Source organism: Alternaria novae-zelandiae (assembly GCF_023758075.1).
Source record: "Alternaria novae-zelandiae strain BMP 2774 chromosome Unknown scaffold_4, whole genome shotgun sequence".
Taxonomy (NCBI): domain Eukaryota; kingdom Fungi; phylum Ascomycota; class Dothideomycetes; order Pleosporales; family Pleosporaceae; genus Alternaria; species Alternaria novae-zelandiae.
The window spans coordinates 1,147,230-1,173,262 of record NW_026056964.1 but is presented as its reverse complement, the minus strand read 5'-3'; the positions used below and the strand labels follow the sequence as shown (position 1 = coordinate 1,173,262).

Genomic DNA, 26,033 nt, shown 5'->3' with positions numbered 1-26,033 from the left:
ACTGGCCCCTGGCAAAGAGGGTCAACCTTGAGAAAAGCAGTCGCGTCCTGGAGCCTTCCGAAGCGGTACCTGATAATCCCGTCCCCAGGCGCCCGATAGCAATACTAGAGCGACTGGGCTGTACCATGGAAGGCACTAAAAGCCCTGCAGTGGAGGACTAATCCAAAGGCGCAACGGGAAAACAAAACACCCCGCTCGCGTACCTTGCAGACTATGACAACTCGATTGGCTCCCCACTGTGCATGCGCAGCTTTGCTATCTCTACAGCGACGTCGGCGAGGAGCCGTGAACCACGCGCCTGTGTCTGCGGTGGTACCCCGGGCTGAAACGCCATGTCCAATTCGTCGTACAAGACGCTCTCCTCTAAACATCCCGTGCCCCTCTATTCCTCTCGACCACAGTCCTTTCTTCCTGCCATACAGTCGTTTCACCCGTGTACTTCTCATCAGACATTCAATCGTTTCAATCACCTCACCTTCGCCTGGTCGACAACTCTGCATGAATACACGGAGCAAACAGGACACTGCTACCGTCAGCTCACGCAATGGGTGTCGATGCCAGCGCAGTCCCAACAACAGAAACTCCGCTGCCCTGGCTAGTCCACGACAAGGGGCCCCTTCATCTTGCCATTGTCGTTACGCTGGTCTTGACCGCGCTGTTGGTTTACTCGCTCAGAGCCTTCACTCGTGGAAAGCTCCTTCGCTCCTTCGGCATCGATGATGGACTAATGGTTCTGGCCGCTGTAAGCTCAGTGCAGTTTAATGACATGGCTCATATCCGCTGACACAGAATAGCTATGCACAATAGGAATCTTTATCGCATTCACTGGAGTCGTAGAGCTCGGTCTGGGACAGCAGCAAGACGACTATGTCTTACCCGCCAGCAAGACCGTCCAAATGGGCCCGTGGATGTGGGCGTTGAACTCATTCATCATCTTTGGGCTTGGTCTCGTGAAGCTGTCGGCTGCTTTCACTCTTTTGCCTCTTACAAGTGCTAGACGCCAGTCGTATCTACAGATGGGACGCACCTTCCTTCTCATCTGCCTCATCCGTATGTCTAAATCAACCTAGCTTTCAGGAGCAAAAGCTGACACACCTAGTACTCGTATTCTGGCACACAATTGAATGGTTCACATCGCTTCTTGCTCAGTGTGTACCGCTCGTGGCGGCTTGGGATCTCTCGCTCGATAATACGGCATTATGTATGTCGCAAAGCGAGTCCGAGATTTGGGCCATGGCGAATTACTGTAAGTACAACACTCTTGCCTCCAACAAACAGATCTGACCCATTCGTCTAGCGATCAACACAGCGTCCAACGTGCTGATGGTCGTCGTTGTTTTACCCATCGCCGTCGGTACTCCTTCCAATCTTGGAGCCAAGCTACACATCCTCGCAGTTCTATTATTGGGTCTCTTGTATGTTCTCATAGTTCGCAAAGGTGCCCCTGAAGTATTGGCCGCTAACACATCTGCAGTGTATGCGCTGTGGCCATTATCAGAACCCGAACGGTCTACACCTCTTGGGGTCACGTTGGCCATCGCAACAACTTCGACTTGAATTTCACTACCTGGGGCATGATCGAATTCCTAGCTGCCATGATAGCCGTCAACCTCAGTACTTTGGTGCCTCTTGGTAGAGCGATCCGCGATCCCCTCGATACACCTCGCAAAGCCCCGCGTGTGGCTGCCATCTCTGGCCCCGTCGCCGGCAGCACTGTTCACCTCATTCACGGCGATGTCGACGATCTCGTTCCCAGCTACTCCGAGTCTTACGAACCGGAAATGGATGACTCCTACAACTCGTATAACTCCCGCTATTCTGGCCAAACAGTCATCTACCGCCCTGACACAGCATACTTCCCCTCTCACGGCCATAATAACAACAGCCTAACACGCTTTCACGACGACGAATCCAACCTTGACTTCGACATCGAAGCACCCTCAACCCGATCCAGCCCCCGTAGGGTCACAAAACCAGGACCATCTTCGCGCTTCTCCGTATCTACAGTCAGCACCCGTAGAGTGAGCGACTGGTCACAACTCAGCGACTTTACATACTCTCCACCCAAAGACTCCGATGCCGATTTCGAAAAAGCGATGAGCGGAAGAGCCAGGATCAGTGCGTCGGAGCTCGAAGAGATTGTGAAGAGCCTAGGATTGAAGAGGCAAAGTAGTAACGAGATTTGGGACAAGGAGATCGGTCTCTTTGAAGAAAAAAGCGAAGACGGAGGAAGTTCCGTCGCGCCCACAATATACCTGGAAGACGATGAAGACGCCGTTGACAGTGCTGGAGTCCTATGCACATGCCCAGCACCACGGGTGCGGAACGGCGCTGCAGGTGAATCTGCACTACAAAGCGAAGCAGACTCGAGCGAGATCACCGTGATCCGCATACGTGGGACAGCTAAATGCAGTCTCCACAAACCTCTACCGCGCATTCGATCCCGCGAATGGCTCGCGCGTGGATAAACACGCTACAACAGTTCATATTTCCTTTTCTTAACAGCGGTCTTTCCTTGCACACAACATTTCGTCGCAAACCGCAGTGCCATATTTCGGCCGGAGTCATATACCATCATTAGAAAGATTCTTTTCACAACATCTCATGTATTACTAGCAAGTTGAGATGCAAAGACGCATCTCACTTAGCATTACCTACTCAGTAGCTACCAGAGTCCATAGTCATAATTTCTTTATCTCAATCCGAATCAATCTTGAGTTCATACTATGAATGAGTGCACTTCTACTCAGCCCATCGCTTCTTGACATACTGTGCTTGGTGGCCACCAGGTAGCTCGCTCACCCACGCATCAATCTCCTCTTTGATAACACGCGGAACAGTGCACTTGTTCATCGCGGCGGCATCCTGCGTCTTGAGCGTGGGACAGTTCTGGTAACAAGGCGAGTCGAGAGCGCGTTGAAGTGCGTCGCCTTGCCAGCCGAAGAGGTAATCGCCATGATTCGCATAACCCGTGCTATCAAAACATATCAGTAACAATACCATCTAGTACAACATCCATGGCTTACCCATCGCCGAAACTCCAGACGAATGGTTGACTGCCATCTTCCGGCCAATCAGCCTTGTTGTTGAACTTGCTCGTGTCCCAGATGACTTCGTAGAAGAGCTGACCCATGCGCACGGGGTGGCTGGCTGGGCAGGGGCCGCCGGATTCGAAGGACCCGTATTCTGGGTAGGACATGTGTGCCATGTGGTCTGGAGAGTCCAAGTTGACACCATCCCAGCAGCTAGGGCATGTTAGTAGACTGACATGCTGCATATATAAGAGGGGATGAAGGGAGGAGACGTACGTGGGAAAGCGAACAGCAGTCATGATACCCGTCTTACATGGCTGGGTAGGGAAGTCGAGAGTCTGCGGGTCACGCGTGTTGATAGTGTCCAAGCAAGTGAATGTTAGCTGACGGAAGCGTTCTGCTTCGTCTTTGGTGCGCGCGTTCACGTCGCCGATGAACATGCGGAAGCCGGGTTGGAAAGCCTGCACCTTGGAGGTTTGCTGGAAGTTGTAGAGGCCGTCTTGCATGTAATACACTGTCATGCCTCCATTTACGCCATTGAAGCCTGAGTTGGGGATCTGGGGAACGCGCTTGTATGTACCGTTTCTGGCTTTGAAGTATAGAACGGCTGTCCAGTAGTTCTGCAGAACCATTAGCAATGTCGTTCAGTTGACAGGTGGTTGGTTCAACATACGGAGAAGTCCTCGCTGAACTGGCACGAAGTGCATGTTGACTCTCCCGGCATGTCCTTCTCTGGATCCATGGTGACATTGAAGGAGTTACCTCCAAGAATTTGATGTAAATGCGGCGAGGGAGCCTGGCTTGGTGTGACCAGAGGGTCTAGCCTGTCGATGACTAGCTGAGCGCATGGGAAGCGCAAAAGCGCCGTTGCGGGTGCAACAAGTGCAAGGGCGGTAGCAGTGAAAACCTTCATTATTACAAGGCTGGTGATGTCCTGCTTGAAAGGAGAAGATGGAGGCGGTAAGAGGTATGCTTCATGCTCAGTGATTTATACAACAGTGTGAAATATGCACGCAACACCGCCGGGATCAAGGGTGGTAATGCCGAGCGGGTACGCCGTGTCGCAAAGGCAAAACTCGGTCATGGTCAAGATAGCGATGGGCAGCATCTTACGCTGGATGAAAGCTAATGCGCTTTGGGACTCAAAAGATGAATTTGGATGCACGATGTCGTCGCATGAGTGGGTAGCCTCCACATCAACGCTCCTGGATTACATTGTCGAACGCTCCTCATCCACTTAAATTAACATGACCTATCGTTTCGGGCGCTCATGGCATCCAAAGTGCTGCTGATCGAGTTGCAGATACTTCATCGTCGGCTTGGCCAATTAGCACGATCTCATGATGATGCTGAGCTGGACGTCTTCGGTTGGCGACGGCACCGCTGTGATTGGCAAAGGTATTCCTCGAGCCCGAGTGAGTCCAGTGATGCTACTCTTCGATATTCCACAAGTATTTGGAAGTCTTGTCATGCCGTCGGCAGTTGCATGCAAGTGAGCGGCGGAACGTATAACGCCCCACCTGTACAGCGAGAACTCCGGTTACCAAAGAACTGTGAGTGGTTGATCCGCTTCTCGGATAGGATGATATTCGCGGACGTTGGGACAAGGTTGCGTGAGCCTCAATCTATTCTACTTTGCCGTCGCGCCAAGTTGTGGGGTACCAATCCTTACCATTTGTTTATATTGTCCAACCCCCGTTCCTCATCAACGCGTGCCATTCGTACGGATACGCTGGCATGGTACAAAAGAATTCCGCGTTTGTCATTGGCCGATCATAAGGTGCCCAGCTGAATAGCGACGGAGGCCAAAGGGTTGTAGTCACGTGCTGATCGGATTGTTGAAGCGTGCAGTGAGCCGAGAGAATAGGCTGTTGAAGAGAGTGGGATCTGATCGCAAGGAACGAGCCCTTATCAACCGGGTACGATCCCATGGAAGCAATATAGTCCATGTGGTGCTGTCAGGTATAGACTCCAGAATCTCAAATATCCTTCTGGAACGTCAACCACTTCCGCTCTTCAAACCCGGAAACTTTTGCATCTCTTCTCATTGGACGTCTTTTCGCACGGCATTTCTTCTTTTTACTGGTTAGATCGAAGTCAACCATGAAAACCAGTACTATTCTCGCGTGCTGGGTGTCAGCTGCATCTGCCGCCTTCGACTTGAATCGTGGGGGTGCAGTACTCAAAGCGCCTCAAGGCGACTCGTTTGCCAGCGTAACAGGCACTGTGAGTGACTCTCGTGCTGCATGTGATATGAGTACTAACTTCATATACAGTTCACAGTACCGAACTTATCGGGTAGCAACCGACTCTCGATCTGGGTCGGCATAGGGGACACACTTGAACAGGAGAACGTACTCGGTGGTGGCATCGTGTACAACAGTACGCTCAGAAGCTTCTCTGCATACTTCCCCGGTCCGGTGACAGATACCACTTCGACGGTTCCTGTTGCCAACGGTAATTCAATCACCGTGACAGTCAGCGTGGCTACTGCAGGGGGTACTGTGACGATTGAGAACAAGACGCAGAACAAGAGGACAACACAAACACTCGCAGCTCCGAATGGCGTGGATCCGTCCTCTCTGACTGCGCTGGCGGCAAACTGGTTCGTGCAGGCATACCAGGTGATCCCAGGCCAGCTTGTAGCTACACCGAATTTTGGAATAGTATCGTTTACTGCAGTTTCGGCAACTACTAAGAGCGGCGCGAATGTCCCGCTCTCCGGCGCAGGTCGATATGAGATACAAGGAACCAGCGGACAGGTAAGTTGTTCATGGCGTACCACCCGACCCTACTAATATCTGGTTAGATGTACTCGAAGACAACAGTATCGAACACTGGTATTTCTGTGCAGAGACAGGCGTAGAAAGAAGGTTGCGATAGTGTTGCTCATGTTCGGAACACGATTCGGGAAGTCGCTGCCTCGTCGTAGTCAGTCGAGAATAGATAAGCTTGGGCTATTTCGCTGTTTCTTCGAAATTTCATATATCAAAAAAACGCGTGCAATAAGACAGATTGAATGCGCGACGATGACCGGGAGAGTTGGTGAAGGCCACTGGTGATGATGTGGTGAGTAACGCGCAGGCGATGACGTTCGCTTGGCCTCCCCTCCACATTTCTCGACGCGTCGCGACTTCCACCTGCGTCGTGCGACAACACCGGCAAGATGCGCTTCAAGGCGTCAATACAGAACATCAATACCTTTACGAGTAGGGGCATAGGCCGACACTTCAATCTGCGACTAACCCCTTGTAGAGCTCACGGCGTCGCTCAATTCGCTCGGCCCGCTCGCGTGGGTGAAGCTCAGCGAGGAGCAAGTATGCTTCACCATCATACCAGAGCAGGGCACTCAAGTATGGGCGTGAGTAGACGCCTCGTACCTCGGTGTCTCTCGTTCTAACCGCATGTAGTGTCCTCTCTATTGTAAGCATACCGTCTCATCTGTGACTGGCTCGATGTTAATGCGCCGCGCAGGACTCCATCTTCGAGACCATCAGCGTGCAGTCCGCAGCAAACAACGTCATCAACCTCGAAGTTCCGCTCACTTCGCTGAATCGCGCCCTCAAGTCGGCCCTCAATGCCACGTCGGCCCAGATACGCCTCACCAAGAAGGACAACCTGCCCATGCTTGCCCTCACCATCGTCACCACGACCTCCTCGAATACGTATAGCGCCTTCCCTGCGGCCACAGCCAACAACGATGATGGCTTCGACGCTGCCTTTGACAACGAATTCGGTGGAGGAAACCGCGAGACCATTGTCACGCAGGAGATACCCGTGCGGGTGCTTGCGCCAGACACCGTAGCGCATCTGCATGAGCCCGTCTGTAGAGAGCCAGACGTACACATCATACTGCCTCCTCTGATGCAGCTGAAGAGCATCAGCGACAGGTTCACCAAGCTCGCGCTGGCAGACACCAAGGCAAGCACCGCGACGACGGCATCAAGGACACGGCTAGAGGTGGCCGCCAACATGCACGGCTGTCTCAGGATGAGGATCAGATCCGACGCCATGAACATATCTTCCATCTGGACCGATCTTAGCAATCCAGAACTCGACCCTGGCCACGTCGCTGGTGGAGAGGATGGCGTAGCTGAACACCCAAGCACGCGTATGAAGCAGCTGGGCACGGCGGACGGGCGTAGTGAAGAAGGCTGGGCTACAGTGAGGATCGATGGGCGTGACTGGGGTAAGGTCATGAGTGTGGGTAGGCTGGGGGGACGAGTTATCGCTTGTAAGCCGTACGAACTTCAAATCTGCCAACATGCTGACATTCTCAAGGCTTCTGTCATGAGCATGCACTCATCCTCTACGTTTACCTACCCAACGATAATGGCGATGACGAGTCGGTCCTGACAGTACGTTGCACTCTTCACACCCTCGCTCACCAGGCTGACAATACCGCAGTACTTTATCAGCTCCTACAGCGCATAGCTACCTTCGCGCTCATGTCATCCTCACGAGGCACAAACTAGATACCTTTGCTTACGCGACACCGCATACCTCATCACCACCATCCATCGTACCAGACATATCATCTTGTGGTGGCGTGCGCTACACGTTGACACGTCGACGTCCGAGCCAGATTGACCACAACTCTCGACTGTCTCCAGAAATGCGCATAATTGGTTGTGCTACTCGTGTACGGGCTACAATTGGAGATGGAAGCGTCGGCAAAACTGGCACTCTATTAGCCGAAGGCAGCAGAAGGATGCCTAAAACACCAAACCGCTTGCACCACGCCGAGACAAAGTCTCATGCTTTGAATTGGCTTCTCACGATAAGTATAAAGTCGGTTAATCCTCTCAATCAGGCGTCCGCTTCATAGTTCCCCAAAACACAACATGGATGAATGGAAAGGAGCCCTTTTCAATTTCACCTTCACCGCCTCTTTGCCTTCCCACCCATCTGACTTAAGCGACGTTTCTGCAGTCAATACCGACAGCTCGTGCATCATCACAAATCTTGCGACTGAACTCGTTCATCATATCATCGACTACATACCTCCCGCATCTCAGATCGACTTCGCATATACCTGCAAGCATTTATTCGCATGCTCTGCAGACGTTCTCAAACGCCATCGCGACGCTCATACAAAGTATTGTATTTCGTCTGATATTGACCCAACGACTGTTCCCACACTCCTCCGAAGCGCTTACGGATATGGTGACCCAATTCTAGCCTGGCACGTTCGAAGTCTGGAGCTTTGGTATGATCGCACAGGATGGGATGCATGGAAGACGCTTGACTTCGATGTTCCAATCGATCAGAGCTCACGGTCGCCAACAACCTGGGAGTTCATACCCGGCGAAATCGACGACTATATGGAGCCATTAGATCAAGCACAGAGTGATCTTATTCCCGGTGCACGCGCTGAGGAAGCACGTACACAAATTATTGATGGCTACGACATCTACCTGAAAGCTCTCCTCGTTGCAAATTGTCCTAGGCTTCGAGACGTCAAGTTTGTCATGACGGCGCGGGATGGGACGGTATCGAGGTCATGTCTCGACTGGCTTCAAACTTTTATCAACGACTCTCACAACAAGAAAACTTCTTGGGGACCTGGCCTCAAAAATCTTCGTTCAGTCGCTGTTGGTCTGCCCACCGGAACTTGGATGGATGCGGCCTATCATCCCAATACCTGGCCTTGCAACACAGGATTTCTTGTTCAGTTCCTCCGTCTCCCAAACCTCGAAAAGATATACTTTAGAGATTGCGTAGGTGATTTCCAAGACAGGACGCCCTGGAGGAACCTTCTACCTGCTGGAACCTCCCCTGTCAAACATCTCTTCCTGGACAGTTGTGGGGAATTTGGGCAAGAATTCCTCACTGCTCTTACTGCCGTCCCATCAGGACTCATCACAGCCTGTTTCCGCGCCGGCGAGGCTCCTCGACTCGAAGACGCGGACGAACTCGTTCGCAATCTCGGCACCTACCAAGGGAACACCCTGGAAAGTCTGATGTTCTATGACTATCATGACAATCCCCATAAGATCCACGGCGACCGCTGCGCAGCCTTCCGCCCAGAAGAACTCAGCAACATGAGGAAATTAAAGCACCTCTGCATGGACATCCAAGACATTGAGCTCGAGGCCTGCTACCAGAGAGACGACAGCGCAGAAGATTGGGAGAGCGACGGAGCGTATCTGGAACGCTGCTTCCTGGAGAGCGTATGTAACTACGAAGCCCTAGTTCTGTGGGGATCGCTCGGCGGATCTCACATCAAATGGGAACCGAACGAGGAACAGGGCTTTGAAGATGCCATTATCTCTCTGATCGGAGGACGACCTAGACGAAAAGATACTCACACAAATGAGAGAAATCGCAAGTATAATACACTGTCTCTGTTTGGAGTCCCAGGGTCCGGAATCGGAGCGACGAAAGCTGTGTATCTGGAGAACGTGGAGAAAAGCAGTGGGCCCATTACTACTTTTAGTCCTGGGCGCGGAGGAGAACCCTCGCCGAACGAAAAGAGCAAGGTCTGGTTCCGTCGCGCGATCGAAGTAGCGAGGAAGAGGGGCAGGGATCTGCATACGCTCACGAATCGCACCAAGCCGCGCCATCAGATTGAGTTTCCTGAGGCGCCTGATAAGTACGACCTCAAGAGCGGTCCGTGGGGTGAGAGACCAGCAGATTGGGTCTTCAATGTGTATACGGGTCGTAGGGAGCCCAAAGGCTGTGGCAAGTGTGGGAACTGCGATGTTTGCTTTGGGTATTACAGTAAGGAAATGTGGGATGGGCTGGACAAGGAGCTGAGAAGAGTGAGGTATGATGGGAGAGATGAGAGTTAGATCAACGATCAGGATCGAATGAGAAGTTGAGAAAATGTTGCGAGAGATGTCTGCTTACACCAAACGTCATCTATTCGTCTATTGGGCACACGAAATGGAGGACGCAAATATGCTCATACCCAGCACAAGAAAGAAGAGATTGTTCACGTAGTAAATATAAGTGTCACGTCGAAGAAGACTACTGCACACATCTGGACAGAACAGTCACATTCGAAGAATACAATGTATTCATCATCAACCCATCAGCCACCATCTACTTCCCCGCATTATCAACATGCTCCCTAAGCTCCTTCTCATTGTCCTTTGCCAGCACACCTCCATTCGATTGCGTAGCGACAACCGAGCTCCTCCTCCTCTCCGCCTCATGCGCCTGCTCCGTATCCGCGTAGTCCACAAGCAGCTCGCCCTTCTTGCCATAGCGATGCGGCAAGTTATGCGCAATACCAACGACATCAAACGGACCGCTTGCCGCGTGAAATATCTCGTCCATTTCCTCGAGAGACCGGTATGCAGTCTCTGGAAAGAAGAAATATACCGAGGGTACCATTGCAGCGTTGATAACGGCGAAGATAATGTAGGTCTGGTAGCCAATGTTTGCGAAGGCAGGGGGCGTAATCATTACGACGAGGAAGTTGAAGATCCAGTTCGCTGTGGTGGAGATGGCGTTGGCGGGCGCGCGGATGGATAGTGGTGTAATTTCTGCGGGATACAGCCATGTCATGCCTAGCCAGCCGATGGCGAAGAAGGAGTTGAATACGAAGAGGAAGACGGTGGCGAGGAGACCCAGGCTTGTGTTGCCAATGTTGCTGGTTGCGCCTGCTAGCACGGCCATGGACATGGACATGCCAGCCGCACCGAACATCATCAAAGAGCGGCGTCCAAACTTCTCGATTGTGAAGATGGCGATCCAACTAGCCATCCAGTATTCGGTGCCGTTGCAGGCGGATAGAAGGCGACTGAGGAAGGGCGAGAGACCGATGGAGTTTTCGAAGATGGTTGCGGCGTAGTATGTTACCTAAAAATTGAGGTCAGAACGGGCTGGAATAGACGCAGTAGTAGTAGTAGTAGGTTACCAGGTTGATACCAGAGATCTAGAGCATTGTTAGTTACCGTCTCTTGTCCTGTTGGAAAAGCGAAACTTACCTGTTGGAACATCTGGTTGACATAGCCCAACACAGTGCGGTGGAAGTTGCGGTTTTTGTTCCTCTTGAAACAATCGCGGAAGCCACCACGCGACATCTCCTCAGTAACATCCTTGACAGCCTGGAACTCGGCTTCGACCTTCTTGTCGTCCATAGGAAGGTCGCTCAACGCAGCCAAAACTTCCAAAGCCTCTTCCTCGCGACCCTTCAGTACCAACCAACGCGGACTTTCGGGAAGACCAGGAATCATAACGAGAATGAACAGGGCCAGGATGATTTGGAAAGCGATAGGGAAGCGCCAGGCGATGCTGCTGGGTTCGAGGAAGGAGAAGCCGAGATCGAGCCAGTAACTAAGCATGACGCCGAAGACAATCATTGAGCCTTCAATCATGACCATCTGCCCTCTGCGATGCGGTTTCGATGTCTCGGACTGCCATGTTGGGACTGTGCTTGTGTTCATGCCGTTGCCAAAACCGGTAATCCATCGTCCGATGATGAGCTGTGCGAGTCCGTACGATGCTGTTTGGAGGATGGCTCCGACTATCATGATAGCGCTGCCGATGAAGATGGTCTTCTTGCGCCCGAGCATATTACCGAGCCAGATGGTTGCTACGGCGCCGAAGAAGCAGCCCAGTGTGTAGGCACCGACTAGACGGACATTAGCGACGTTGGGCTTAGATGCTGAGCGATCTTACCTGTGATGGCTTGGATAGTCGCGGCATGGCTTTTCGAGCTTCCTGGGGGTGGGTTGTTGCTGTCGATTTCGGGGAAGTGTTTGATGAAAGAGCCCAGCGTGAGCAAACCGCCCATTACACCCTGATCTGAGCCAATGTTAGAATTGATACCAACAGTGATGGCATGAATGCTTACCATAACCAAAGAGCGCGAAATCTGTGCCTGCTATCACAGCAATAGCAATGTTGAGCTTAGTGCCCTTGAGGCCATAGAACTTGCCCATCTTGTTTAGTAATACCAACGATCAATGCGTGTCGTGCCAAACAACGAGGTAAGAAAGGCGTTGCAACAAAACAACAACACAAGAGGCCAGCTCGCTTCCACTTCGTGCGAGGTGCGATCGATGAGGTACGACAGCAGGCGCGACGACCCTCTCTTAAGAAAATGTGAAAGGACAACCGCAACTCTCTGCCACCAATGTAACAGTAGAGTCCGTCCTCACGCCGCCAACCCAGCAATAACGCCGAACCGCCCTGTCTACCGGCGTCATCCCCACAGTTTGCTCTCGACGATGACGTTTGGTCTGGAGCCGCTGGTGATCCCAACCCCGTGGAGTTTGGCGTGCGGAGAAAGACACACTACCCGATCGCACGGGGATGCCAGGGTCGCCCTGTGTGATTCGTCGCAATTCACCAGTCAGCTCGCAGTCGCCCATCGGAATTACCGCAATAGGTACTTCCGGCGCATTATGATGTCGCTAACAGGGTGAAAGTTCGCGACACGGGCGCACCAAGACGGTGTTTCGCGCCGCTTTGGTGCTTGGTGGCTAAGCATCGCGAAGGCGCGAAAAGCTCCGGCCTAGTCCGATGCTTCGGCTCGTCTAAGAAATTGCTTGGGCGGCTTGCCAAAAAGCGTAGTTCCGCACGTCAGCACTTGTGGGAATAACCTGGGAAATGCCTAAAAATGCCCTCGTTTCGAAGGGACGGGTGTTGTCAAACCCAAGTCTTCGGGGAGGTGTTTGGTTCTACGGTAGGTGTGCCGGTTGAAGTATCCAGCTTGCGGGATTTACGATCATCAGGGACAGGGTGCGTCAACCACGCGACAGCACCAAGTTTTCTCGGTTAGGATTAAGGCTGTGGAGCCGATAGCTTGGGGGAGGCTTCTTTGTGGAGAACGCGCTGTTGGAGTTGCACTGTGGGTGTACTAAAACTTGCACGTGAGTCCTTTCGATGCTGCCCAGGTGGCCCACTGCATTCTTGGAGTAATGTTCACCGCGAGTATCCATGCGACATCTCGATCTTGTTTTAACACCCGTTGCATTTTCTATCTGATGCCGCTAGCACGGCCACCTGCATCTCTTTCACACGCGTCTAACTGGTGTGATGATGCAAGAAGTAGACGGATTCCAACGCACATGCATACGTTTTCGATTCGAAGGTGTTCAGAGTCATTCAAGGTCCATTGTTTGCCTGGAATGACTAGTTGTTATATCGATGAAGTGGTCTGGCCAATGCTTCCATTCTTAAGGCCCCCAAGCGTTACGCTCCGTCTCCATCAACTCATCGATCGGTGCTGTTAAGCTTACTGGCCGCATCACCCCGTTCATATTCGACGCTGAAATACTGCTACTGTGCGTGTCTAGATACTGATTGTAGTCAGCCCCGAATGAACTAGTGGCGACCCCCGTTGCGCCCTTCTTTGTAGGAGATGGGGCAGGTGTAGGAGTCGCAGAGACGACAGGCTTTTGCAGTCGCCTTTTCTTGTGTTCTTCTATAATCATCTGCGCTCGGCTTTTGTTCAGTTTCCAGGTAGCCAGATTTCTTGCCGGTAACACCGTCCTCTTGAACATACCTATCCCGGCGATGACAGGCTCCACAAGGCCCATGCCGACGTAAGTATCAGCCTCCCATACAGGCGCAGAATAAGATTTCAATAGCCCCTGCTTTTCGTCATCATTCTCTGTTGCATGGTAGACGGGTCGCTTCAAAGGATCAGTTGACGCTGTTACAAAGTCGCCGAAATCTTCGTCGTTTAGCTTAGTGGGCTTGGATTGGGGAGTACTTCGCCGAGGAGGAGATTCATTCGTTGGGGGCAGGTCTGTCTCTGAGATAGAAGACGGACTTATTCTGGGACCGGCAAGTGCGCAATGATCTTCCCAGGCGTTCTGGACAGATTCAGCTTCACTCGCCGCGTCCAGATTTCGCGAAACGCCCATTGAAGAATCGACTTGATTTGACGACATGGTATTTGTATGGGTTATGTGGTTGATTGATTAGAGGTTTCGATTCTTCGAAACGGGGAGGAAGCGCCTGCTTGGATGTTGTGATATTCATTCACTTTGCTGACCATTGTGAATACTAAACGTGCCGTCGCTCATGACGTTCCAGAGTGAATATATAAGGGATTGAGGCATTGTGTGAAGAGATGGTATCAAACAGAGCATCGCTGCAGCATGCGCCTCTGGCGCGACGACGAATTGCTTTTCCTGTGTCATTAAGACGTGAACTTCACATCCCATCGCTGAACGCCAATAGTGTGACAATGCTAGAGGTATCATACGCGCATGGCTTCTCTCGCCGCGGGCTCTCTCTCCATCTCGTATTCGATCTCGCGTCTCGGCCCCTTGGAGTCCTTCGATGGCTTTTTCTTGGGCTTGGGTGGTGGGCCAGCAGGGCGTTTGCGCTTGAGATTTGCCAGCGTCTTCTTGAGAGCCTCTGTGTCCTCATCTGCAGACTCATCCTCCTCATCTTCTTCGCTGCCGCTACCGCTCTCGTCATCTTCGTCGCCTGAGCCTTCGTCGGGACTCTGCCCGCCGATCCAGTCTTCAAAGTCCTCCATCTCGTCGTCGGATTCGCCCTCAATGTCGCTCACGTATTCGACTTCGCCGACACCGTTCTCCATCTCGTGTTCGTATTCGTTCTCGTCTTCCTCCTCGATACCTTCGTCCAGATCCTCGTCGCCCTTGAGCTGGCCCTCTTTCTGCAGGCCGCGCATGACACGCTTCCAGACGTTTGGTTCAACGTTGATCCTGTCTTGCAGTTAGTCTCAAACTCAAACACGAAGTGAGCAAATGCTTGACAGTGTGACGATGCTCATTAAAAAATTAGAGTGTTGTTGTTGTTTTTGATCCTCATCGAAGGATCTCAGGGTTAAAAAGCGAATAATCATGGCAGCAGTGGGGAGAGGGGGGTGCACGTACGGTCGATCACCGTATGCGCCACTACGCAGACGGTCAATGAGAACTCTCTCGATGGCGCGCTCGACCTTGGCGGCTGCGAGAGCTTTGCGCTCACGGCCTTCCTCTCGTCGGCGGACCTTGGGTGCCAGTCTGGGAACTAGGCGCTCTCCTAGACGCTCTTCTTCCTTGGCCAGTTTCCGTATCCTTATGTTGACTTGAGTAAGACGAGTCAAGCGCTGCTTGTTCTTGTGCTTAAGGAACTTGGGGAAGTATGCGAGGTGCTGGTCGACCATCTCGAGCGCTTGGCTATAGTTCTTAGGAAGCTTTATCTTTTCCCACCATTGCGACGGAAGATGTGCGCGCTCGATCGCTTTGATGTATAGATACAGCTCGCCGGTCGCGGGATCTGAGCGAATCGTGGCATAGCGTGAGTTCGCGAGGGGGCACGACTGCTTGGAGCAGTAACCTGATACGTTGTGTTCGTTTCTGCAGAAAGTTTGGTCTTTTGTGGTTTTGAGTTCTGAGTAGACAAGGTCAGCATTATCTTGTATGCATATTTACAGAGGCTCACGCACTGAAGCTGCAAAAATCGGTGCCAATAACGGACCATACAAGATCGTCCGAGGCCATGGCGGCAATGAAGTCCTTCCGCGGACGCACGTAAACACAGAAGCGAGGATCCCTTCAACAATAGTCTTTCAGCGCGGCGAAAAGCGAACAGAGGGTCCTTCGGGGTATCGTGTGTGCGTTCTGGCGCGAAGGGAACAGGTGTTGTAGTAGCAAAGTAGACATGCGACGATCTCAAGAAATTATTATCTTAGCGCGTGCACGGGCCACTGCGGAGGTGCAGCGGAGCTACCATCAAGTACAGATGCGACGACGAGGTAAACCTCAACTGGCGGAATGAGAGCCGTCGTCTCATTTCTCCGTCGCAATCCTTCCAATCAATTGAGAGCGCCTTGTTGTCCAATTCGCACCGTATTTCATTCGCCCCATGTCGCACGAATCGCATCGCTCCACCATGAACCCCTCCATGTGCAGCGCGCCTTGACATGCCAGCCGCGTCTGTACCATACAGATAGCAAGGAACCGACGATATATGCGCTTTCTACTGCTAGTGGAAGGGCAGCGATAGCTGTCATTCGAGCCTCGGGTCCGGCATGTAGGCAGGTTTGCACTCTCCACCCCATGATCGACTTCCCTTCCTTACGCTTCGTAGATATACGAAGGGCTATGTCCCTCTACAGCGTTTCCGAAGCCTCGTCAGGCAACCCTGCGCAAGCTATATACCCCACATGTCCCCCCTTCGCCCGCAACGATACTCGACTCCGGTACCCTCGTACTCTACTTTCCCGCGCCCAATACCGTGACCGGAGAAGACGTGCTCGAACTGCACGTGCATGGCGGCCCGGCTATCGTACGCGCAGTACTGTCAGCCATACCTGAATGCGCGAACATACCCAAAGTTCGCACGTCGAAGCGCAAGGGGATCCGCTATGCTGAGCCTGGGGAGTTCACACGGCGCGCTTTCGCCAACGACCGAATGGATCTTCCCCAGATCGAATCGCTAGGAGAGACACTGTCTGCCTCGACTGAGCAGCAACGCAAGATCTCAGTGAGGGGCACAACCTCCTCACTGGCAACACGATACGAGCACTGGCGCATGCTGTTGCTGCAGGCCCGGGGCGAGCTGGAGGCCTTGATCGATTTCTCCGAAGACCAACACTTTGACGAATCACCTGCTGTCCTATGCGCCTCCGTCGCAACTCAAGTCCGTGCCTTACAGGTGCAGATGGAGGCGCACGTTGCCAATGCCGTTCGTGGAGAGATGCTGCGCAATGGCATTAGCGTTGCGCTTCTCGGTGCACCCAACGCAGGCAAGAGCAGTTTGCTGAATCGCATTGTTGGAAGAGATGCCGCCATCGTCTCTGAGGAAGCCGGCACAACGCGCGACGTGGTTGAGATAGGGTTGGATCTGGGCGGGTGGCTTGTCAAGATTGGAGACATGGCCGGCCTTCGCCAGGCTGGTGTCGCAGGTGCGACCGTCGTTGGGGCCGTTGAACAGGAAGGCATCAAGCGCGCAAAGCAACGAGCACTCGAGTCAGACGTGCTGATTGTCGTTCAAGACGCCACAGCCGAGATGGATCCTGAGGTTATGGCGACGGCAAAGCAGTGCGCTGATGTCGGCATCGAGGTCATCGTTGCTCTCAACAAGCGCGACCAACTTTACACTTTCGATATCTCGCGGGCGAAATGGGAAGAAAAGATCCACTCCGCGCTGGGCCTCCCTAAAGACCGCCTATGCTTCATTACATGCAAGCCACCCACAGGGCCGATACCTTCTCCAACTAGCGACAACATCCCGGAATTCCTCACTATCTTGCAGGATATTTTCAAGTCTATGACAGCCGCGTTAGTTCCTGACTCGGATCCCGACCCAAGCATTTGGCAAGAGTCATTAGGCGCAACCGAGCGTCAACGTCTTCTTCTCTCCGAATGTCTCAGCCACCTTTCCGCCTTCCTCACAACCGTCACCGAGCCCTCGGCCGATACAACCAGAACCGGTGAAGAACCACCAGGCGAGGCCGACGAGGTCGATATTGTGGTCGCTGCAGAGTGCCTTCGCTCCGCCGCCGACGCATTGGCCCGCATCACAGGCCGGGGTGACAGCGGCGACGTGGAAGAAGTGTTGGGGGTCGTTTTCGAAAAGTAAGTGATTCTAGCCTGTATCTCGTGCCCTCATGTCGTGTCACGTTCTAGAATCTTTGGCAAGGCGTTCTACACTTTGGCCCCCATTTGAGTCAGACGGTTGCATCCGAGAGGGGGCCAAGCGGGCGTTGCTGGGGAAAGCCACAATGGTAATAGCAGGATGTGTCTGTGCAGTATCGATTGCTGCATAGGGCGTCTGGATAACCGAACTCTTTCCCCATGATGCTTGCCGGCTTACGCTCAGCTGCGGCCGCGAAAGATCACGTGACGAACCTTTGCTGACGTCAACCTTCTTACAGATTCTGTGTTGGAAAGTAGCGAACAGAGTCGCGGTACTGGCGGTACTTCAAATCACAGCTTGCGAGGACGATTTTGTAGTGTGGGAAGAGGATACCGTCAAGGTATCAATTGTCTATTCTAGTCAAAGCAGAAGTGATGAAGCTCTACTACCAGACCTGCTGGTCGTTCAAAATGCAAAAACGTCGTAAACAGTGGTATCGAGGAAAACGAGATCTTGATTGAGGAGAAAAGCAGAGAAAAGCAGAGAAACCCAAAGCAAACTCGAAAACAGTACGCCCAACACCGAATAACTCCGTGTCTAGAAACAGTATCCAGGTCCGTTACCCATCGCTCAATGAAGAGCTTATCCCAGCCTTTCCAAACGCCTCAGAATGCTGTGACATACAATTTCCATGATTCCGTAGCCCATAGTTCATAGCCTGTGTCCAGGTCCAAAGAGTCCAACGCTCGCTAATGCCGATTCAAAACAAGAAAATGAGGATGAAGATGAAGATAAAGATAAAGGACAGAAAGAGGAGATGTTGGTACAGGTTAAGAATGTGTGATGATACAAAGGTGAAAGAAATACGAAGTTGATGGAAGAAGTAGATGGCCGAGGCCTAAGAAGTCAGAGATGGCCTCCATCGTTCGAGGCGTCTCTTGCGGAGTGTTCGGGTGGCGGGAAGTGGCGGGAAGTAGAGTGTGATGGTGTGAGGCGTAGCCATGGTGAACCACGCCGCAAGGGTGCTGATGGATGTTTCGGATTGCGGGATTGCGGGAGCAGCCGTTGTGCTTAGTTGTAGCCTCCGCGACCCATGTTGGCCGATTCTTCCTGTGTGTTTGGTGGTGACATTGTGATTGATCTGTTTGTTCGACTTTGAAATTGGTTGACGTGCAGACTTGATGAACAAAGAGCCGGGTCTTTGGTATTGAGATGAATGCACAGGTCTTAGTTGTAGCCGCCGCGACCCATCGGGTAGTGTCTTGAAGATGGTGTAGTTGTAAACGTGTAGTCTCAGAGTGAAACAATGCTGTTCCTGACGAAGACACTGTGCGTGAGGTATATAGCAGGAAGACGCGGATGAAACAGTGGAACAATAGTCGAAGACGGAAGAAGATGGTATAGAAGGATGCTGAATGAGTGAAACTTTTGACTCAAAGGGAAGAAGCGACTCGACTTATATGAAACAAGAGGCCGACAAAGACACCAGAAAATGCAGGAAAGCGGACTAGGAAAGGACGAGGGAAGAAAAGGGCGCTCGGGTATGGTGACTGGGACGGATCGGAAACTGTTACTTGCTCTGCTTGCCTGCTTTCCCATGGTCCAGGCATCCAAACCGTCTTTATACCGCACAGTTCACCTACCTGTTCCCTCCTACACCACCAACCAGAACGGCGGGAACTGGTGGCGGACGGACCCTGGTTCAAGCCACGAACAAGGCATCTAGTCATCATTTCCTCTTACTCGCCGGACGACTGCGCAGCACGCGAAGCCGTCTGCTTGGGTAGACAGGAATAAGTTTCAGGGTCTGTGGGTGGGTGCGTGGCAGTGAGAGGGGGACCTGTGCTCGCGGGTGGGAAACTGGAGCCGCAATGCAGCGCACGCGCCAGGTGGATAAGATGGGCGTGCAGCAGCGTGCGCGGCTGATGGCATCCCTGCTGCTGATTACATGGAACCATGCGGAAACTGTGCGACACAGGTGTTCATTGGTGACTTTATGGGAATGCGATTGCAAAGCAGAGGGAATTTCAGTCCTCGTGCATCGTGCTATGACGAAGAAGGTGTGTTTCTGCATTGACGACGCATGTCTGCCTAGCTTATACACCCCTTCCATCAGGATACATGTGTCTTCTTCTTCACCACCACCACCACCAACAACACCCCACGCCGTTAGGTACAATCTGAATGCTTCCAGCACACGCCAAGGCACTTCCTCGACAAGCGCGGGTCGTTTTGCCATTGGCCTGCTGCCGTAACGCACGACACAGTCATACAACATCATCACCGACAAGCATCTTTCCCTACGCCAGACTGCGTACCTGCGCAGTGCACTCACACCAGGTCGCAAGAACCTCTTCGAGGCAATTCATCGTTTCCCGTCGGTCGCGCATTCGGGCGACTTGCAGTTTCGAGTCAATTATCGTGCTCGTCACACTGTTACTCATCCATCGCGATCCCCCGACGATTGCTGTGCTGCATCTCGCTTGGACGGGGCCGTTTTCCGTGGACCGCCGGCGAGGGCAATGCTGGGCGTGCAACACGAATGCCTGCAAGCCATGTGCGAGCGCAAACTCCTTCTGGGCAGCGTTGCAACCTGCTGTTCCACATTTGGAGGCCGCCCCGTGGGCTTGGGTCGTCTGAAGCAGCGAATAGGGCTGCGTAGGTGGCCAAGATGCTGTTTCGAGCCCACCGGGGGATACAGTGCATGGCAGTGCGTTTGAGCCTTACCCGCCCATATGCCTGCTACGTCGCGCGGGGGAACTCTACACCCATGCCCGACCGTTGGTGCCTGGAAGCTGGAAATGGTGTTGAGTTTGGAGCATTGTGTACGCGGCAGTCGCCGACGTGTGCAGCCCGATCATGACACGGTATGAGTCTTCCGGTACTACTACTTTCAGCGCACAATAATCAGCTAGAGGCACTCCAAGGCCTTTATTGCGATAATGCACAGTGGTTGTGCCTTGGTTTGGTTTAGCTGCCGCTGCCATACACCAAGTTGGTCGGAAACGCCTCCGAGATGGTATACGTCGATGCAGGAACAGAGTTCGCGCAATGCGGTACGTGGGCTGAAGACGAGGGTTGTGTGCACCAGGGCTGTGAAGCAACCTTGGAACGAGTGAGCGGCGACCGTACGACTAGTTCCTTCTTGGGTGTTATCGCGACTGGCTGATCCGAATTTCCGTCAACCTTCACTCTGCTCCCGCACAGAAAGTAGCCACTGCAAATCATATCAACCCAGCATTCGGACAGCGACATACTCGAAGACGCCCAGAACCTTGACCAAGCCTCAATCAGCCTTATCCGTATACTGGTACGTCCTATCAGGACAGATCCTATACCGTTTGGAAGCAACAAATGCAAGACTTGGCCAATACAACTTGCATAGACGCTCACGTTCTTTCGGCTTCCCGTTCCACTCGGCATCGGGACAAGCGCCACACTCGCGTGACGGAAGCAGGAAGGATGTAAACGAGCGAGTATGCGTCACGGCATCCCGGCAACGTGGATAAGAAGTTATGATGCATTGCGGCAGCGCAAACCCCTGGCACTATCTATGGACTCCGATTACGATCGGTACCCAGGGGAGTGGGAGCCGGTGATGAATGGATCACCGAAGCGGATGAATGCGATTTACCGAAGCACAAGGCTGAATGGCAGGCATACTCGATCGTACAGCACGCGTGCTTTATCGCTATCGATTAACGAGCCAGACGATTGGCGGACGCCTCGGAAACATATGATGTTACATCGGAGGACGACACGGGCAGTATTGGCGACAGAGGGCTATACAACACACCCGCAACAACATTGCACATATCGCCGACTATCCTCTCTCACATGAAGACGCATACATCGCCGACACGAAGCTCTACGCGCCCACCTCGCAACATGTCTACTCGGCTTGACTCTTGAATACAAGAATATCTGCAGATTCGCTTCCGCCTACACAGCCCCCCAAAAATAGGACTTTAAACCATACCGATCTTGCACTCCTGCACTCTTCAAACAAGCGCGACAACCGCTTGTAGGGCTGACTGAGCCGTCATGTCAGCGCATTCACCCGATTAGGTATTTCCGCGTAGCTTTCGAGCCGAGCTAGCTCATTGGCTGGACCTGCAGTAGCACGGATGTATTTTGGGACAGATGTCAGCTGAAGCCATTTTGCCTATCTGAGGGTATTTGGGAAGATTGAAGTCAGATGAAGAGCGGATTTGGGTTATTTTGGGGCCTAGAAACTACTGGATCGGGATGTCACATGTGGATTACGAATCCTCTATCGACATTCAGTGAAAGAGCGAAGAAGTAAAACTCATCGGTGTTGTAGGAACTCAGCTTACGATCTCGGACATAGAACGACGCACGATGCTAACACGTACTCGGTCTGGTAGAGAGATGTGGGAATTGCACTAACGAAATACTAGGTATCCGTCTCACAGTACAGCTTCTGGTTCAGCATCGCAAGCAACCAATCTTCCTGGACTAGGAAAGAACGTTCATCGTGCTTCCCAGAATTGGTACCGCGTCCTGATATGCGCACCTACGGAGTTCTGGTGTGACGCAGTTCCAAATGAAAGCGACGAGCGACTACTTCCCAGTAAGCATCCATGCTCAACAATGATGTGGACGTCGAACGTCTGTGTGAAGCATAACAGAAACACAGGGTTTTCAATTCTACCCCATGGTAAGAACGCTATCAAATTAGAGACTCTTCGAGAGACGATGCACACGCCCTACGTAATTTGGTGGCTTGGTGCCAGCGCAGCCCTACATAACGGTCCACTAGGCGAAGGACAACGACGCGAAAGACTATTCAATTCCCAAGATATCCTTTGTTCTGGCCTTACAAACAAAGCGGTGACTGGCTTTAAGTTCACGGCTGTTCCCGAGATAGCGGATGATTACGTTGCTGCTGCGGAGAAGACTTGGCGTTGTGTGGTTCGGGCCTTCACGATGTAGCCCGCAAGGTAGGAGTGACTGCTGCAAAATCGACCCAAAAAGCACATAGCCACGTCGCACGTCAAAGCCATCCATCCAGGTCGGTCCTTTGCGCGTTCGAAGAAACCTGCTGTCGCTCCAACGCGCTCAGGCCAACGCATCATCATCATCACCGATCCAACTGGGCAGACCTCCAGCAGTCGACAAAACACCAGAACATTACGGATATCGGCAATCACTATGGGACGTTCCTGCCTTTCATAGTCCACCGTGTGGAAATTGCTGCGCCACTTGTTTGCGCCACGCGTCCTGGCAGGGATTGATGATCTCATACCCAAGCGAATGCGCTAAGAAACCAGTGATCTGCACGGCTATGCGGCCTGCACAGCACTAGCCACACTGTCTTTGGAGACAAGAAACATGCGTGACTGACGAGGCCCAGGGGTACCAAACCCCAGGAGTGTGACCGTGGATGTTCTTGGATGCCAAGGCTAGCTACGCAATGGTCGTGGCTGACGTTTGCTGTCATGTCTCTTGACCAAGCAAGGCACAGTCGTAGGTGCCGGGTGTATATATACTGGCAGCTTGAAGTCAATACACTCCACATCCACAGCTTCATAACATTCTGAGTACTGCTTCTTACCAGCATCGCACTTGACGTCTTGACTGCTTTTAACGATACCCACACTTACCGCCAACATGCTCTTCACACGTCTCCTCTCGATCATCCTGCGCACAGCGCAATGGGTCTTCGCAGCCATCGTCCTCGGTCTCACAGCATACTTCCTCTACCAACGTTCTCGATACGACCAGGGGCCTCTAGGCCGATTGATCTTCTCGGTGATCTGGTCTTCGCTGTCCATCCTCTTCGCAGTCATCTGGGCCATCCCCACGAGCTCTAGCATCACTGGCTACACATCCGACTTCAGTAAGTCCTCTCAACTCTATTACCATGATCCATTCATCTACTAACAACTTCTGCTTAGTCTTCACCGCCGGTTGGGCCGCTGTCTTCGGACTCCTCGTCAGTTGGTTCAACGGCTCCGGATGTGGTAGCGCGTGGGCTTGGGGCGGCGTGTCTTTCCGTCGCGACAACTCTTGTGGTCAATGGCAGGCTGCTCAGGCTTTCTCGTTCTTGTCTATGATCCTTTGGTTCGCGACTGGCGTACTTGGTATTTTGACGGTGCACCGTCTTAACCGCAAGGCTGCTGCGTAAGTTTTGTGCTAGTGTTCTGTGGGGATTGCGCTAACGGGAATGCAGTCGTGGCTCGCACGTCTAAACGCGATTGCCTTACCTACGAGGGTTGATCGACCAGTACCATAATTTTGCCATACGAAAACAGCTTGCACGAACGAGATGCCGCTGTTCGGCGGTGGGCTTTGGGTTGGGCTGTCGGAAACAGTATCAGGATGATTTGCTAGCAACTTTGCTCGAAACTCCCTCTTCTTATGAACTAATGTCTATATCCCAGCGAGCGAGGAGTTATTCTGCTTTTGTTTCCTTTGTTTAATCTTAAATCCTTGCCTGTACGATGTTGGCATTTGCCTTTACCAAGTAATAATTTACATGCATACTGCAACGGAGTACAATGCAACCGTGAAAACTCTCCGACATATTCTGCCTACATTTTTGGCGCTTACTGCGTTGAAGTCGGGGCAAGATGTTGTTGCTCTTTGTAAGTAACCTGACTTGGCGTTAGCAGCCAACTCGAACTCCAGTAATCATAAGTCCACCGTGGTTAGAGCCTCTATTTGTCTCCTGATGCAAGTCTTGCATTCTTGAATTGAACTAGTGACATGTCAACGTACTTCGAGATCACGTAGCTCGCCTTGACACAAGGAAAGATCTTCACAGGTCTTTTCACAACAGCAAGGAGCCGCATTCACTTAACAAGAACTAGTCCATAATCTGGCAAGCGTGAAGGGGAGTGAGAGCTCACTGTAACACTGTTTTCTCTCGTGCGCGGGCAACTTCTCTCTCCCACTTCGATAAAATGGTACGCCCCTCACTGACTTTACTACACCATCGACTACCCACTACCATTAACTATCAACTCAACACGACCTATCAGCGCTCGAGATCGAGTCTCAAGATCAACAACCTTATGCAATTCAATCCCACGAACATCGTTCCACCCACCATGTCTGAGGATAGCCCCCGAACCAGGAAGATGGGTCAAGTCTTCACGGGCATCCATCGTCGGCTTTCCAGCTTCGGAAACTCCACAAGACCGGCCAAGGCCGCCACCGAGACGTTGTCGGCGCTCGCGGACGAAGCCTTTTCTTCCCATTCGTCGTCAGCATTCAGCTCGGTCAAGAGCGCGCCCCAACGTCGAAACGATGAGCGTGACACTCGGCTCCTTTCCCTGGACAAGCTTATGAGCGGTACCATGATAGCCGAGAAGAACAAGCTCTGGTTCGAGAAGCTCAACGTCGCCGTCAGAACTCTGATGAACTCCTCAGACTATGACCCTTCACACGATTACGAGCACATACAGCGAGTCGTCCTCAACGCGCACCGCATCTGGAGCGCCGAGAAGCATCGCGAGGAGTTCCGCAACATCGACCCCCTAGTCATCTACGTCGCGGCTCTGGTACACGATGTCGCGGATGACAAGTACCTGACCGATGAATTGACGGTCGAACTACAGAGGGAGGTGACAGACCAGGACAAACAGGTGCGGCAGAGAGACGCCATCGAAGCATTCATCAAAAAAGCTGCCCCAGAATGCCCACCCTACATTTGGGGTCCTGCGACACACATTGCATCTCTGGTCTCTTTCACACGTGAACTGCGCAAACCCGAACTCATTGCTCAGCAGTGCATGGCGTATCCTGCTCTCCAGATCGTCCAAGATGCCGATCGTCTTGATGGCCTAGGTGCGTTGGGAATTGTACGTGGTGCAGTGTACGGGGGCGCAAATCAGCCGCGTGGTACTGGTACGGTCCGACGGGTCTGCCAAATAGTTGACGAGCGTCATTCTCAGTATGTAGAGATGATGAAGACCCGTACGGGTAAGAAGGAGGCGAGCAAGCGCTGGGACGCGATGGAGGAAATTCGCGACCAGATTGTGCAGCAGGCAGACTGCAGGAGCGTGCTGGAAGAGAACTGAGCCTGGGAAAAAGACTGGGGATGGGAAGTGATGCCCGTAGAAGATTACTAGATGGTTGCCGTTGTAGCGAAAGTCGTCTTTGGTATCGTCGCGTTCTTCCTGGTGTATACATAGATGAACATGTGAAATATAATCCAAAAAGGACAAGTTGCCTTCGTTGATCGATATAATTACCAGCAGAAGCGTGTGTGCTGTAGACACTCAATGAACACAATGTTGCAGAACGAGTAGCGTAATTATCAGTCTCGTGCATGAGCCATCGAGGTAATGTACCTCGCTTCAAGGGGCACTGCTTTCAGCAATTCCATCGATCGACGACCACTACCGTCTTAAGTTCTATCCACGCTGAGAAAACGAGCTTGTCTGCTTGCCACATAAACGTGAGAATGTTTGTGGATGGATGCGAAGATTATGCGAGAGTGAAAGCGCATCGTTGGTGATGGACCGCTATCCA

At 52.4% G+C, this 26,033-nt stretch overlaps 10 protein-coding genes across 10 annotated transcripts; 7 read left to right on the top strand and 3 right to left on the bottom strand.

The window, feature by feature from the left end:
• Window positions 1-544: 544 nt before the first annotated feature.
• On the top strand, window positions 545-2,468 carry J4E88_002899 (uncharacterized protein; the record flags this gene model as incomplete). The annotated part of the gene is made up of 4 exons (XM_049396557.1): window positions 545-742; window positions 795-1,050; window positions 1,298-1,415; window positions 1,475-2,468. The coding sequence occupies 4 exons, from the start codon at window positions 545-547 to the stop codon at window positions 2,466-2,468; spliced, it is 1,566 nt and encodes a 521-aa protein (XP_049257905.1).
• A 274-nt stretch (window positions 2,469-2,742) lies between these two features.
• J4E88_002898 (uncharacterized protein) lies at window positions 2,743-3,945 on the bottom strand (the record flags this gene model as incomplete). The annotated part of the gene is made up of 4 exons (XM_049396556.1): window positions 2,743-2,974; window positions 3,027-3,245; window positions 3,309-3,652; window positions 3,706-3,945. 4 exons carry the CDS (start codon window positions 3,943-3,945, stop codon window positions 2,743-2,745), a joined length of 1,035 nt encoding a protein of 344 aa, XP_049257904.1.
• Window positions 3,946-5,135: 1,190 nt separating this feature from the next.
• On the top strand, window positions 5,136-5,898 carry J4E88_002897 (uncharacterized protein; the record flags this gene model as incomplete). Its single annotated transcript, XM_049396555.1, has 3 exons — window positions 5,136-5,258; window positions 5,309-5,794; window positions 5,842-5,898. The coding sequence occupies 3 exons, from the start codon at window positions 5,136-5,138 to the stop codon at window positions 5,896-5,898; spliced, it is 666 nt and encodes a 221-aa protein (XP_049257903.1).
• A 300-nt stretch (window positions 5,899-6,198) lies between these two features.
• J4E88_002896 (uncharacterized protein) lies at window positions 6,199-7,466 on the top strand (the record flags this gene model as incomplete). The annotated part of the gene is made up of 6 exons (XM_049396554.1): window positions 6,199-6,241; window positions 6,288-6,393; window positions 6,443-6,455; window positions 6,507-7,266; window positions 7,314-7,390; window positions 7,440-7,466. The coding sequence occupies 6 exons, from the start codon at window positions 6,199-6,201 to the stop codon at window positions 7,464-7,466; spliced, it is 1,026 nt and encodes a 341-aa protein (XP_049257902.1).
• Window positions 7,467-8,356: 890 nt separating this feature from the next.
• J4E88_002895 (uncharacterized protein) lies at window positions 8,357-9,826 on the top strand (the record flags this gene model as incomplete). The annotated part of the gene is made up of 1 exon (XM_049396553.1): window positions 8,357-9,826. One exon carries the CDS (start codon window positions 8,357-8,359, stop codon window positions 9,824-9,826), a length of 1,470 nt encoding a protein of 489 aa, XP_049257901.1.
• Window positions 9,827-10,079: 253 nt separating this feature from the next.
• J4E88_002894 (uncharacterized protein) lies at window positions 10,080-11,926 on the bottom strand (the record flags this gene model as incomplete). The annotated part of the gene is made up of 5 exons (XM_049396552.1): window positions 10,080-10,841; window positions 10,900-10,917; window positions 10,970-11,616; window positions 11,664-11,789; window positions 11,839-11,926. 5 exons carry the CDS (start codon window positions 11,924-11,926, stop codon window positions 10,080-10,082), a joined length of 1,641 nt encoding a protein of 546 aa, XP_049257900.1.
• A 2,270-nt stretch (window positions 11,927-14,196) lies between these two features.
• J4E88_002893 (uncharacterized protein) lies at window positions 14,197-15,451 on the bottom strand (the record flags this gene model as incomplete). Its single annotated transcript, XM_049396551.1, has 3 exons — window positions 14,197-14,671; window positions 14,843-15,341; window positions 15,397-15,451. The coding sequence occupies 3 exons, from the start codon at window positions 15,449-15,451 to the stop codon at window positions 14,197-14,199; spliced, it is 1,029 nt and encodes a 342-aa protein (XP_049257899.1).
• Window positions 15,452-16,364: 913 nt separating this feature from the next.
• Window positions 16,365-17,534, top strand: J4E88_002892 (uncharacterized protein; the record flags this gene model as incomplete). Its single annotated transcript, XM_049396550.1, has 1 exon — window positions 16,365-17,534. The coding sequence occupies one exon, from the start codon at window positions 16,365-16,367 to the stop codon at window positions 17,532-17,534; it is 1,170 nt and encodes a 389-aa protein (XP_049257898.1).
• A 5,631-nt stretch (window positions 17,535-23,165) lies between these two features.
• On the top strand, window positions 23,166-23,682 carry J4E88_002891 (uncharacterized protein; the record flags this gene model as incomplete). The annotated part of the gene is made up of 2 exons (XM_049396549.1): window positions 23,166-23,394; window positions 23,453-23,682. 2 exons carry the CDS (start codon window positions 23,166-23,168, stop codon window positions 23,680-23,682), a joined length of 459 nt encoding a protein of 152 aa, XP_049257897.1.
• A 778-nt stretch (window positions 23,683-24,460) lies between these two features.
• Window positions 24,461-25,579, top strand: J4E88_002890 (uncharacterized protein; the record flags this gene model as incomplete). Its single annotated transcript, XM_049396548.1, has 1 exon — window positions 24,461-25,579. The coding sequence occupies one exon, from the start codon at window positions 24,461-24,463 to the stop codon at window positions 25,577-25,579; it is 1,119 nt and encodes a 372-aa protein (XP_049257896.1).
• Window positions 25,580-26,033: the final 454 nt, after the last annotated feature.